Source organism: Brienomyrus brachyistius, chromosome 5 (assembly GCF_023856365.1).
Source record: "Brienomyrus brachyistius isolate T26 chromosome 5, BBRACH_0.4, whole genome shotgun sequence".
In the NCBI taxonomy this organism is placed as follows: Eukaryota; Metazoa; Chordata; class Actinopteri; order Osteoglossiformes; family Mormyridae; genus Brienomyrus; species Brienomyrus brachyistius.
In genome coordinates this window covers 20961202-20976250 of record NC_064537.1, presented here as the reverse complement: position 1 = coordinate 20976250, position 15049 = coordinate 20961202, and the positions used below count along the sequence as shown (strand labels likewise).

General features: G+C 37.9%; 1 protein-coding gene across 1 annotated transcript in view; it reads right to left on the bottom strand.

Moving 5' to 3' along the window:
- dnah9 (dynein, axonemal, heavy chain 9) overlaps positions 1-6031 on the bottom strand; it is a 119544-nt gene extending 113513 nt beyond the window's left edge. Inside the window, exons 1-11 of the mRNA XM_049013154.1 lie at positions 5610-6031; positions 4971-5167; positions 4372-4530; positions 3679-3809; positions 3152-3363; positions 2184-2417; positions 1713-1880; positions 1467-1583; positions 1021-1171; positions 775-889; positions 43-111 (exon numbers count right to left, since the gene is read on the bottom strand). Of these exons, the coding sequence (XP_048869111.1) occupies positions 43-111; positions 775-889; positions 1021-1171; positions 1467-1583; positions 1713-1880; positions 2184-2417; positions 3152-3363; positions 3679-3809; positions 4372-4530; positions 4971-5167; positions 5610-5960 (1904 nt within the window). The 5' untranslated portion in view covers positions 5961-6031. The remainder of the gene's footprint in view (positions 1-42; positions 112-774; positions 890-1020; positions 1172-1466; positions 1584-1712; positions 1881-2183; positions 2418-3151; positions 3364-3678; positions 3810-4371; positions 4531-4970; positions 5168-5609) is intronic.
- Positions 6032-15049: the final 9018 nt, after the last annotated feature.

The window sequence follows — 15049 nt, the reverse complement described above, 5'->3', positions numbered from 1 at the left end:
AACATAATGCTATACAGAAAGAAAATCTGTAAAAATACTGACCTATTAAGTAACCTCATCATTTCTTCGTATTTCTGGACTGTTCTCTTCCCTTCAGCAGACTCAATGCACCTGCTTGAAGAGAGCAATTGTGACACATTTACTGTATAACTTGCTAGGAACATTTTAGTAAATTTAAACATAAGCTCACTGTCAATGTTGCAACACAAAAAATAAGATATAGCTCAGGAAACAATAAAGAGACCACTGCAAATTTTTTATTACACTAATTTCCCAGTTTATGGTGTGTGTCTGTAAATGATAAATACTTTTTTTCCAAACTGCAGCCTGGTTCTTCTCTGTTTCTCATTGATGAAGGGCTTCTTCCTCGCTTTGGCACTTCATTCCTGCTTCTAGAAACCTGATATGAGCTGTCCTAGCAGTGCACTTCACACATGCACTTAATGTTTCCCATTTCTTTCGAAGGCCACTTGATGGTCATCTCTGGTATTAGAAGGTCGTTTCCACCCCTTTGCCTGGCTAGTTTCTGGTCATTCCCAGAGTCTCCTGCTTCACCTTATTCTTTTGTACTGCCGCCTTAGAAATTTTGCACCTGAAATCAACCTGCTGCTCAGCGCAGCCTTCTGCCAGCTGAACCACGATTAAACCAAGATTTAAAAATGCAGATTTTTAATAAAATATAGAGTGGTCTCTTGATCTTTTGTCCAGAATTGTATATGTATTCAAATCAAAGTTTTTGGAAAAAGTTAAGAGATATACAGAGGTCAAACTTACGGGTGTGCGATTTGCCTCAACTTTCTATAAGATATCTGAATGCGTTCCTGCAATTGCTGCGCCCATCTCAGTCCCCCAGTGACAGGGGGCATATTCTTATGAACCGGGGTGTAACCTGAGTAGGACAAGTTGTACATGCAAATAATAAAAATGTACAAACACAACGTAAAGCTTAAGAATTTATTACCAGTTTGTAAGAATTCCAGTATAAATAAGTTATAATATATAATATTAAAATGTTCTCACCAAGCTCTTCTTCCCTTTGTATATGCTTGTTGTACAGCACTTTACAGTTGTCCAGTTCTAAGTCGAACATCCTGACTAGTTGAGGGTATCTATCTTGAACACCAGTGCTAATCAAGGGTCGTACAAGAAGGCTGCCAAACATATCTATGACCTATGGGGAAAATGTACAGTCATGCATCTGACCAGCCCTAGCGAGCTGTGCATTATTTCTGTTGGATTGAAGATCTGTTACATTCGAAATCAGGTATAAAACACCTGTACAGACCTCAACATGCCTCTGTTACGAGTATTAGGTTTCAGCGTAATATATAAGAAAGATTAAAGGATTAACACTGTGCTTTCACAGCAATCCTTTTACAGTTCCCTATCAAAAAACAGCACCTAGACCCTGCGTGTATGTCTGTGTATGTGAGATCAATCTGTTGCTACGGTAACATTATGCTTACCTTGAAGGCATGCTCCAAGCTTGAAGCGTCATCAAAAGCCTGGCAAAAGACTGAACTCAGTCGCCGATCCATGTCTTCCACTTTGTTCCTAAATTCGTGAACATCTGCTTCAAAATCCTACAAGGCCCACAAAAGAGACACTTGCTGAGTTAATACAGCAGTGGGATTTCAAATGCAATTTCTTGTTTTTCTTATTGCAAACAAAGGTACAAGGTACAAAACAGAAGAATGAATCATTGCAAATACCAAGTTAGCAGCACTGAGAGAATCATAGGGCTTCTCCGTGAAGGCTTTGTACTTCTCCAAGAACTCCTCATACATCTGAAGGACCTGCTGACTCAGCATCTTTCCACGCGTCCCTCCAAACTCAATCTTCTCCAGCTTTGTCAGGTCCAGGACCATCAGCAGAAAACCCTATAATGTAAAATGGAACAATCAGAGGGATAGTTATGCTGCATACATTACATGACAGCAATCTTACTAAAATGGCACGCAAAACTTTTGTTTTAAATAAAACAAAATAATTTCAGCAGAATTCATTTTAAAAAGTAAATGTTAAAAATTGTAAAAAATATCACACTTGAAAACTCCGTTAATAAGTATAAAATTCATTTAGGAAAGAAACGATGCAGAGATAAATTGCATAATTATCTGTGCTGACCAATTAAACATCCATAAACACCCATTATCATACCCATTACAGATTATTAGGCTTGCCTCGATAGTCTGCAACCTCCCAATGAACCAATCCATTTTAGTGAAGACCACAGTGGGGGAGAAGTCCCATGACCTCTGGTGCTGACTGTTCTCCTGGTATTGTCTTAGACTGGCTCTTCTGTCATCATAGCTTTGCCGGAAGTGATATAGGACATCCAGGGTTTCCCGCACCTTGGTCAGGCTTTCATCTGTCTCTCCTTTTAGCAAATCCTCGGGATTCAAATAGGCCTGAGCCTATCAAATTTTATTTACACTGATTATTCCAAAAAAATGCATTCAACTTAAAAATAATGTAAAATGCAAATCTAAAAACTTTCAGTTACAGTAAATAATAACAGTAAATAATGACACTTCATCTCATTGAACTCTCTGGTTTCCATATCCTCATATCTTGCTAGTGTAACACAAGCTAAAACCCTGGATTCCTTCAAATCAGAGCTAGATAAGATTTTAACAAGCTATTAGGTAAGTTCTCCCCAAACGAGGTTGACGGGCCGAATGGCCTCATCTCCTTTGCAAATTTCTTATGTTCTTATGTTCTAACAGTGATATTTGACTTACAGCCCACCTAAAAGCAAAACAGTACATTGGCTGATGAAAACAAGCTCTCAGTGTCAGGCACCGAAATAAGCTTTCTTTTAATGTTAAAAAATACGAACACATTCTTTGTGGGTGGAAAAACATGCACGAATCAATAAATTAAGTAAATAAAAATACTGTGAACGGGGAAGCTCTTGAATTAATAACTATGAATTAAGGGCATGATCTGCTCAAATTGCCAAACCGAAACCCTTCTTACCTCTTAATTATAAAGAATGACCAATCAGAAAGGTTAAGACCATGGCTGTGATATTAATCATGCAGCTCTTCAGCACAGGTATGAAAGTACAACTTGAAAATACAAAAGACTTTACCTATCGTTAGACAGCCAAGGGTCTGACAAACTGTATGATGTGCGTATGCTTTACCTGCTGTATGAGGAGATTGCAGATCTCCTGCAGCAGAACGATGATTCTGACGGGGACGTTGTAGTATTTGGAATGCGCCCACAGTAAGCAGACCGTGTGCATCAGAGGTGGAATCTGACACTTCATCTCACTGAACTCTCTGCTCTCCATATCCTCGAAGATCTGCTGAAGCGGTTTCAGGTAAATGTTGATGTCCCTGGCTTCCTCCAAAGCTTTAAACACAAAGAAACTAGATTAGACTTTTAGTGCTTATCTCCAAGTGATGCCGTTTTGATAAAAAAAAAAGTGGCACTAAGAATTTTCATTAAATACTTATTAAAAGCTAAATTATTATATATAGATAGCAGAGCAGTAAGTTCAATTCTTAGGTTCAAAGAACAACGGGGTTGTAGTTTAAACCACTGAAGGCATCCAGCCGTCATCAACCTTAAGAAGAAAAATCATCTGATCTATTTCAGTAATAATCTTAACGTTCATAACCTAGATTGACAGCCTAGCCTGAAAACCTTGCACTGAGAGCAACTCACCTGATACAACATCTTGAAGCATATTTTGAAAAGCAGGGAAGTAGCTGCTCTCCATCCTCTCAAGCAATTCTGCCATTTTGCTAACTTTTGTTGACTTCAGTTGGCCGTAAATGCATTCTAGGTCAGCAAATCTAAAAAAAAAATACAAGAGCAAATCAATGAAACTAGTCAGCAACCACTATTGATAAAAACACAAGTTGTTTTGTTGTTTTTTCTAATATGACCAGAATACCATAGAAGCCCCCAAGTTACAGTAAAAAGAGTGCTAACCTTTTGAACTGAGGGTACGACGTTATGCTAATCTTTGCAGCAAAGTAATCTAATTAAAGTGACAGACAGTTCTGATGATGAGAGCACTGGGACACATATCGTTCCCACATTCTAACCATATGCTTTTTTTTAATAATAAAAAAGAGATTACACACAGGGGCATTACAGGCCCGTTCGACCTGAGTGTCATTAAATGGAAATTTGTTCACGCTGTGATTTGTTACATTACAATTGGTAATATATTACTCATATTACTTTAATAGTAACTTGGGGGCTTAAAGTAAGAATATTCACAATTTTTGAGAGAATAAATCCTTACTTATTAGTATAGTGACATACCAATGGATTTCGAGGGCCGCAAAAACAAAAAAAAGAGCCATTAGATGAAATATTCCATATACTGAGGATTTTTATTACACTGACCGATTCCTCCAGAAGAGCAGCTCCACGTGAGGGGTTGGATCCTCGCCTTCGAGGAGTGACTCTGAGGAGACCTTCTTCAGGACACCACGAATTTGATGAATCCATTCAATCACCACAGACTCAATCGAATGGATGATACTTTTGTCCACAAGGTCCCCACTGTGCAATTAACCATAAAAAAAGCACTGAGATTTCAGAGTGTGGTGCCCTACTCTATCCATCTTCTATCTGTTTCTTCAGGTCAGGGTCAAAGGTGGGCTTGGAACCTATCCCAGGCAGCTTAGGGGACAAGTCCTGGCACACAGGATGTCAGTCCATCAAAGGGCACATTCACATACACAATCATGTACTATAGGCAATTTAAACATACCAAGGCATCTTCGGACTGTGGAAGGAAGCCCACACAAACACAGAGAGAACAGGCAAATCCCACGTACACCCCAGAGGTGGGATCCAGACCACTCATCGTGGAGGCTGACCACTGAGCGACCATGCAACCTCATGGTGCTCTGCTCAATAACCTCACAGGTGTAGAGGGTAGAGATGTGAATGGCAGAAAATTGCACCTCAGAAGCTCAGTATAATAACATGCTTTTTACCTCTCTTCCCACTCCAGGGCCGCTTGTTCCACTCTTCCTGAACCTGCAGGTAGCGAGAGAAGTGTCTTGCCCCTGACTTGTCCCGCCACCACAAACACATTGGTCTTGAGAGTGTGAACATGCCTTTTCACATCCTGAGTCACAACATGAGGCCACTCAAAATGGTTCCTGTTATTGGACAGGACTGGCACCACTACCTAAGTAGCATGACAAATAAAGTGGATCCTTAACACATTTTCAATAAATAAAGCAGTTTGTTAATAATGTACCGCAATACTTAGAATGATGTGAACTGATGTCAGTATATGGAGTTTACTGGTAATACATTATTAAAGCTGCTCATTTATTACTACATATCCTCATAAAGGGCTATAATAATTAATGTTGAGCAGCGCTATGTGGACAAAGAAACCAGCCACTCATTTATTAACAGCTATTCTCGCAGAATGAATGTATGTTGGACAAAAGAAACCTGGTTCCTTTTGTTGAAAATTAACATTTATACACCTTGGTACTATTGGATGACACTCCACACTCAAATCACTGAAATTCTCATCACAGAAATTTTGCACACTCATCCATTTAACTGTTAGTCACGCAGGGTTTTACAATGCATACTACAAGGTGATTTAGTCTTACCTCTTCTACAAGTGCGGAAAACTGGTCCAAAGGGGAATGAGATAAATCACCATATGATAAATTACTTTTAATAGAATCGGGATTAAGGACATCTTTGCACCGCTTCACAAAGTATACAGATTTGTTCCTAGACGTCGCAGGGAATTCAGATGACGGCAGCAAGTGCCCCGCCGCATTCAAAGACAGCACAAGAGTGATATGATCAGGTCTGTCCAAAAAGTCTTGTATGACTTTCTTATGCTCTTCTGCTGCGATGCATTTCTGCCATCGGTCTGCTTTTAGCTTCATGGTCTTTATCACATATTCCTCCAGGAACTCTAATCTTTTATCAGTGGCTGGCGTGTCCCCCATTGTGCTTTTCCCGTTGTCCCACGCGCAAGTGTCGCAGCGTCGCACGCTGACCCGGGTTTAAGTTCCCTGTTAAACGCTCCCATAGTAACTGAATGTTTGCATTAATCAGCATTCTGTTGCTATAGGGAAAGAAAACTCTCGGCGTCGCACTCTTTTCTTATTTCCGCATGTGTTTGCGTGAAGACGTCGCTTGGTAACTCATCACTTACAAGTTGTACAACTTCCTCGAAACAAATGCACGTCTTGCAAACGAATTATGTTGGCCGTCCCTAGTGATTATAATAATTGTACGGATTCGAGGTATTGCACCACAAAGTAATTATTCGCCTTTATTATCTTACTGTCCACAGAATACAATATACAGTGTAAAACAGTGTAATGCCTTCGTGAATACATACCAAAATTATTTACTGATGTTTTGCACTTTTAGTACGGTTATACTTTACAATTATATGAAATTTAAAATTAGATGGTAAGCAAGATCGGGTTTAATAATTGTCCAACATTAAATGAGTCGGGTTTTACCCATAATGCAGCTAAACGCCAGAAGATACATAAAGCTAAATTAATAAAACAATGTCTAAATAGACCATACACTTAAATTTGTATTTGCATCAGTGTGGATTTTCCAACTTATACCACGGTTACTACACATTTGGCTTACAAACATCAGTACATAAAGTCTGGCCTTTCTGCTTAGCAGTAGGCTATTTCTCCGTAACAACTGGCTTGTTTTCTTACTACCAGACTTTTCAGTGTATTAACAGTGGCTTGGGTCATATATAGGAGTAGGGATGGTAACCCAGTGTCCTGACTTAAATTGCCCGCTGTAAGCCTATCAGATCTGGCCTCCTAATCATCCCCATTATCTAATTAATCGCCAGCTTAGCTACTGTGTGGTGAGCATATTTTTGCAGAATGGCTGCAGTCGCATTATCCAGGTGGGGGCTACACAATGGTGGTGGTTAAAGTGACTCCCCATTGCCTCTGTAAAAAGAGCTTTTTAAATAAATGCAACTTTCATTCATTCATCGATTCATTCATTTATAACCAAAACATTAATAATAGTTAGGGTTGCCAACTTTGGTCAGCTGCCTGACCAAAACGGCAATAGATTTTCAATTCGAGACACGTCTGCACACACATTTACATGCATGTAACAGTTTTATTACCTGGTAAATAGTCTGTAAGGTTCGCAAACTTCCCCAGTGCTTTTGATGTAGCTAATTGTAGACTTATTTTGAAATAATATTGATTTACCTTGTGATTCATTACATAATCATGAAAGCCTGAAAGCATGAGTGTCACGCCAGATACATGAGAGTTGGCAACCATAGGTAGTAAGTTTGGGCGATATTTATTTATTTTTACTGTCTAACCCCGATAACAAGTTTTAGCAGCGTTTTAGGAATGTTTACAGAACGTTACAATTAAGATATGGAAACAGCTCAGTTTCCAGTTTTCCTGATGTTCCCAGAACCTTATCCTACTACTACAACTAAGATTGTAATAGGTCTACATAAGTAAAAGAAAGGCATCGCAGAGCAGTAGGTACTCCAGGGTCTTTGCATGGCAAAGGTGATGGGTTCAAGGTCGGATGCTGTGTTTGTAGTACACACTTGCAGCAATTTTATAAAATGGTATTTTATTGTAAAATACTGTTTGTCAACAATAACATTTGAGTTAAACAGTATATTCTGGTAATAATTTTATCATTCTGACATTAACAGAACCTTTGTTAAAGTATAAAGCATTTCACAATTCCATTAATGTTACTATAAGAATTAACGTTTTCTGCTAACCTTGAGAAGACCTTCGTGTAACTTTTGGTAAAGTTCTGGGAACGTTCCCTGGTAGCTGGGAAGATACAGTTTCACAGAAAGGAAATACAGCATCATGCTTTGATACCATTACCCAAGGCCAAGTATTACTTCTATTAATAGATATGTTTCCGGTTTGTAAACGTAAAAATAATGTCTTCTGATACGTGTAAACCAAATGTGCAGTAATGGTGGTATGAGCAGGTTAATGTATGACAAGCTGGGCATTATGGGCTGTTAAAACCCCTCCGCTTTGCAGCGTGTTGATCTTCACCTCCAGTCATACGCGTCTTTAAAAAAATATAAGCAGTGCCATAATCCCTACCCATTGTATAATAACTTGTCTGTTAAACATGCTTTTCAAACTTTAGGCCTAAGAGTAAAATATTTTGAAATAAAATCCAAACCAGATGCAAGGACTGATTGATTCTACAAGATATTTTGCTATTCTGAAATGTAGAAACGACGCAGTTCCAATGAGAAGGCAATGAAACACAAAAGCAAAAAGGCAAACACTCCTTCTTATAAACTGTAATGTTTCAGCCTAAAAGCTCTGTTCCTCTTTCTCATTTGTGATTGTTCACCAGCCACCGAAGGTGTACCACTGCCACCTAATGTTATGCTACTAAAAGTGTAGAAATTGCAAGCATGCTAGAGTGCACACTTCTCCATTCAAGAATGTCAGAAAAAAAAACATTCTTCTATTGAACATCATAAAACAAAATCAAATTGGCATACAAAAAACTGTAAAAACTGGGTTTTCTGCTAAATAAAGCACCTCCAGTCTTTCATTGATGGGCAACACTGGAGTCAATGCATCCATTGTTACATGGCAGTGGAATTGAAAGCAAGCATTATAAAGGGCAAGATGCATAGAAACAGCATGTAATAAGTAACCTTTAATATTGCATAGGAGAAGACCTGGAATAATGCAGTCAATTTTTTCACCTTTCGCATTCACTGTAGCATGGAAAAAAGGTTGTTTTAGAAAAAAAAATCCTTCAATCACAAGCCATTTTCTTTTTCTAGAAATAACCAGAATACTGCTTGATTCCTCTTCTCAATGGCAGCTGTGATATTAGAATTCAAATCCCACTCCTCATTAAATATGCTTAAATTAAAACTACCACTCACAGAATGAATTACCTCCCCAAGAATATGCCAGTTGCCAACCAATAGAACATCAAACAAATGAAAAGTAATATGCCTTTAGAAATATTGCCGTCGCCCAGCCAAGTAATCAATGAAAAAAAAAAAAATCAACTTTACTGCAGGAATGAAGCTTTAATTTATTAATAACAATGATCAGTAACAAAAAAAAATTCTAGCATTTCATCATGAATGAAGCATATAGTATCATAAAATCATATGGAATTGTATGAAAATGTGGTGAAATGACTTCTGTTGTTTTTCCTAGCAGCTGTGAAGAACATCCATGAGCTTAAGAGGGGGATAAAATTGGGAATAGACTAGTGCTGGCAGGTATTTTCACATGCATATGCTTAACACACTTACACACATACAATTTAAGTTAATTTGATCATCAATTCAAACTGTTGCATCAACATGTCACCCAAACAAGGCACAGATCATGCAGTTAAATGATCCTGAGAGAAGAGGCTCCTGTGGTAATTTAAATGGTTTTTAAATCAGCAAGCACAAAATGGGTTTTTCAAACATGTTTTGTGCATGATGTCTGAAAATTCTCTCATTATCACTGCTGAGACAGTTAAGATATTGACTGCTGGTGTGGAAGAACTTTGCAAAGAAAACTGGCAAACACACCCTGTGTAATGAATGGTGAGCATAACATCAGGCTTCCTCAGTATTGCATTCTTTCTTTTTTATTTTTGCCTCATTTTTGAAATCGATTGACTGGGCCAGTCCACTGAAGATTCTTTTTTTCTTTTTTGCTTTTCTTGTTCCGTTCTTCACCGGAACTTCGCTGAGATTGACATTTCTGTGGGCTTTGCTCTTAACAGCACCTCTTTAAATCATCCACAGGTCTAAAGGAACTTATTGTCTTAGCGATTGTTGCTAGATGTTGTATCATATCGTGGTTATGCTTTTATATTCCTAATTCTGTAACGTGTTTGTTTTGTCTGGCAGTGTACTGCTGCCACCATTGCAATACGCTATTTGCCCAGTTTCTCCGTATAATAAGAAACATATCTCATGATAACATTAGAGTATGATGCTAAAATGTGAAAATGATCTTGTTATAACGAGGTACATATCTTCATATCATAAGAAGCTACAAAATTATTTACTTATACCGAGATATGAGATTATCTCATTATAATGAGATACAAAACCCTATTTGAACTTGAGAACACTCTTCTATATCTGACAAGTAGCCGCACAAAGCTTCACCCAATACTATGGTGTTGGATGAAACTTATTTATAGGTTATAAAAAGAAACAACTTCTTCCTTTTTCCACGCAGCTCTCTGTGAGCTCAATCGTATCTAACAGTTCACCCCCCCCCCAAAAAAAAAAACACACACATACAACTTGGGTTTATTTGCACTATCCGCTCATTTGTTTACACTAACCTCTCATCTAGCACAATGTATATCTTCAGTTTGAACTTGTATTATTGCAATTTGCCATATTTCCTAGCAAAATCATTCTACGTTTCCTTCCTCTATGCACCTTTTGCTGCCTCAGGCATTTTTTTACACAGAAGCATAATTCAGGCTTATAATCATAATTTATCATACCATAATTTATTATAATTGATTGAATTTGTATATATTTTATTTACACCTGGTTAGAGGCTAACTGCATTTCATTGGTTCTGTAAAGTCAAATCTAATCTAGTCTAATCTAATTATGGTCATTCAAACTTTAATATTGTAATAACAAATTTGATTAAAATGTTATTTTATTTATTTAAATTATATATATATATATATATATATATATATATATATATATATATATAACTTAAATAAATAAAATATTTTTTTATATATATATATATATACTGAGCCTCCATGATTCTTTTCATTATAATGAGAACATGGGTAAATTTTATTTTGTCATGGTGGCAGCAATATGCTGCAGTAGTATTGAAAACCGGGACTTTTTCCAGTTAATTCTTAGACCTACTATGCTCCACAGGTAATCATGATATCCGCAGGTACTGAAATGACTAAACATAATATTATAGAAAGTCAGACAGATAACAGCTATTGCAATGTGTGCACATTAATATCTAAACAGTGTTATCAGCTGTAGCCTTTAACCACTTATAGTGTTGTCTGCCTGTTACATCATAAACAAGCTCCTACCTATGCTGAATATAAGGAAAGAAGAGAAATATCTGAACTCATTCCGGGATTAGCAGAATATGATAGTCCTTTGCAAGGACAAGTGCAAGTGGGTGGTGTGTAACTTCTTGGTATAGGGATCTGTGCCTACGTCTGGGAACTTCTTACTGGAGTTCAGGAACCTAGCTGACCCAGTGACATGGTTAATGAAAAAGGTTAAAAAATGAAATGAAATATGGTTCCCGCAGTGGGAAAGCACCTATAGGTTCAAATCCTGTGGCCATTGGGGTAATTACATTGAGCAAGCCCCTTAACCCCTTATCACTCCAGGAATGCTGCCTTACTCTGCTCGCCAATCCTCACTTGTCTGGTGCTTTGGATAAAAGCATTGCTAAATAAATAAATGTGATGGCAATCGTTCTGTTTGCAGGCATAGGAACAGAAATTGCCATTCTTGGCCCAGAGCACCTAAATGGTAGCAGGAAAGCAGTGAAATTGTTGGTGTAGTATTGGCTACATCGAGGTACTAAAGGGTAACAATCTTAATTATAGTTTTGCTACTGGAGTTGTATGGTAATGAAGTTAAAGAATGTCACACTGTATTGTTTGAAGGTGAAGAGAAACTGATGAAGAAAAAGAAACATGTTTGCAGAGTTTCATGAGAAAAGAGGTGACTAAAACACCACTAGAAGATCCTGAAGGTGAATTTTATGACGCCCTCAATGGATGAGCACATTCATTTACTCAGTTGTTATACGATGTTGTTTTGTTTCATCCTGGTCCCAGGAGACACTCAGAAGTTCTGATTCATGAGTTTCCCCTTGTGTAAAAATGTTAGTCCTTTGTTCTCCTTCCTTCTCCCTCTTTTTAATCCCATCTCCATAACCAAAACCTAAATAAAGTCTCCATGACTTTCTCCCATATCCACATAATATGGTTCACTTCTCCGTCTCACCAAAACAATTCTTAAATAGATATAATTGCTTGTCATGTGGTCAGGCAGTTCAAACTGGTCTGTTCTATCCAGAGAAAAACACAACATAGAAAGAGTTATTGGTTAACAAACTGGAAAGATAGAAAAACTAAATTCTTATTCACTGAAGAGTCAGGTAGATATCCACACTGAAGATACAAAGCTCTGTGTCTTCATAGGAAAACTTTTGGTCATCTTCTCGTTGCATAGATGGCTGGTAATGATTAATTGCTTACTGGATTCAAGGACAGAAGTTACCAGTGTCCCATTTTCCCTAGGAAGTGATTATATTGTTTGCTTATATAGTTATTTAGTTATGAAGTGCGTGTATAGGACCAATAGTAGATTTTATGTAGATAAAGGGACGATTTAATAGTCTTTAGTTCTGTTTTGTTACCACACTCTCGTTGTTGGTGTATTCACTCAGGTATCTAGGCACCTAGGGCAGCTACAGGGTCCTAAACAGATTTGGTTAAGTGATTGTGCAGGCAAGTGGTCTATGTGTAGACTGTTTGGTAATTGCCGAAAGAGAACTTTAATAGGGATGCCTGTATAACTGCTTATTCATACAATTATCTAATCAGCCAATCGTGGAAGCAGCACAATGCATAAAATCACACAGCTACAGGTCAGGAGGTTCAGTTAATGTTCCCATCAAAAACCAGAATGGGGGAAAAAATGTAATCTCAGTGATTTTGATCATGGCATGATTGTTGGTGCCAGACAGGCTGGTTTGAGTTTTTGTGTAATTGCTGATTTCCTGGGATTTTCATGCACAGCAGTCTCTAGAGTTTACTCAGAATGGTGCGAAAAACATCCAGTGAGTGGCAGTTCTGTGGACAGAAACGCCTTGTTGATGAGGGTGGTCAGAGGGGAAGGGCCAGGCTTGAGCTGACAGAAAGGCTATGGCAAGTCATATAACTGTGGTGAGCAGAAAAACATCTCAGGATGCACAACATTGAACTTTGAGCTGGATGGGCTAAAGTGGCAGAAGACCATGTCAGGTTCTACTCCTGTCAGCCAAAAACAGAAAGCTGTGGCTACAGTGGGCACAGGCTCACTAAAACTGAACACTTGAGAACTAGAAACCTGTAGCCTGGTCTGATGAATCTTGATTTCTGCTGAGGCACGCAGACGGTAAAGTCAGAATTTGGCGTCAACAGCACAAATCTGCCTTGTGTCAACAGTCCAGGCTGGTAGTGGTGCAACGGAATTGGAAATGTTTTCTTGGCACATTTTGGGCCCAAAATTGATCATTGCTTGACTGCCACGGCCTAGTTCAGTAGTGTTGCTGACCATGTCCACAGTTTTCCCATCTTCTAATGGTTACTTCCAGCAAGTCATCTGCAACTTGCCTCATGAACATGACAATGGGTTTAGTGTTCTTCAGTGGCCATCCAAGTCAATGGATCTGAATTTAACAGAACACATTTGGGGTGTGGTAGAATGGGAGATTGGCAGCATGGATATGCAGCTGGAAATTGTGTTGAAGTTATGTAATGAAATCCTGTCACCATGTACCAGCAGCTCAGGATTAGTAACAGGAAAATATTATAAATTATGGAATGTTCATTTAAATTTGAATACTTTGACTGACAGAAGACAAGAAGGAACACACGCTGAGGACAATGATACTGTAATCAGAAAAGTGCTCATGCTTTGCCGTACAAGAGTATTCCATTCCTCTAATGACATGAGATTCTACTTAAAATAGAACAGCTCATTGTTCAAAGCATGATGTGATGTAATCATTTGGGATGAAAGTATGAAATCATCTTTGAGAACCACCAGATATATTTAATGGGTGAAACCTCTTTTGTTGATCAAACCAAAACTTCCCATGCATCTGTTACCATGCTTTACAGATGTTGTGTAGCAAATTACCATTGCCATTCTATCATGTAACTGAATGATTAATAATTAAATGAAATCCGTCCATCCATTTTCCATAACCACTTGTAAAATATGGGGTGAGAGTGATTCATTAAAATGAGAAAGAACCTGATGAGATTGGATGTACTTGCTATCATCTTTAGACGGGAACTAAAGCAAGAACAGGGTTGTGTATCTGTTCCTAACAAAATTATTCATGACGGCTGATAAAGCTGACGAATCACTGCCAGTGACAGTTGTGCCAGTACAAAGCTCTAACACCCACAAAGATTTTTGTGGCAACCTAAAAAATGTTCATTTGTAGTACATTGAGAAAGCCAGTAGGCTAAAGCTAACCCTGACAATTTGTAGGATTTTCCACCAGAGGATCACACCAGTCATCCTGATAGCATTCCTTGATGTTTTCACTCTTTCTTGTTTTATTCATTGATTCAGTACAGTACTTCTCTTTTTTTAGAAACTTTTCTTTTAATGTATTTCTTTTTTAAAATCAAATGCACCATCTGTTCAAAGCCGATGGACAGTTCTGACCTGGGTTAATGTAACCAAAGCTGTTAAACGCACTCTGTATTTGAACTGTACTGAAGCTCATGGTGTGTAATTTGGTGATCTTGTAATTGTCCTTGAAATTGTTCTTTAAATGCTGCACCGGGAGGTAATACCATTCCGCAGTATATGTGATTGCCAATATATATTTCCCGGTATATTGTTAGTATATGTTATTGCCAATATATATTTCCCAGTGTATTGTTAGTATATGTTATTGCCAATATATATTTCCCAGTGTATTGTTAGTATATGTCATTGCCAGTATATATTTCCCAGTGTGTTGTTAGTATATGTCATTGCCAATATATATTTCCCAGTGTATTGTTAGTATATGTTAGCAAGGTTGTTCAGTGCCCTAATCATTGAATTATGCTGAAAATTATAAGAGCAGGATTGTAGTGGTTCTTTCATTTCCTTGATCACTATTTCACTCATTTACTTTTTTCCTTTTTCATTTGCATTTAATTTATTTTGTTTCAAATTATACATGAAATTATGTAACGTAATCATAGTAAGTCATAAACATCTTTCGTCTTTCCGACAGTTGCAATAGAAATGTGTCACCAGTTGATGGCAGCA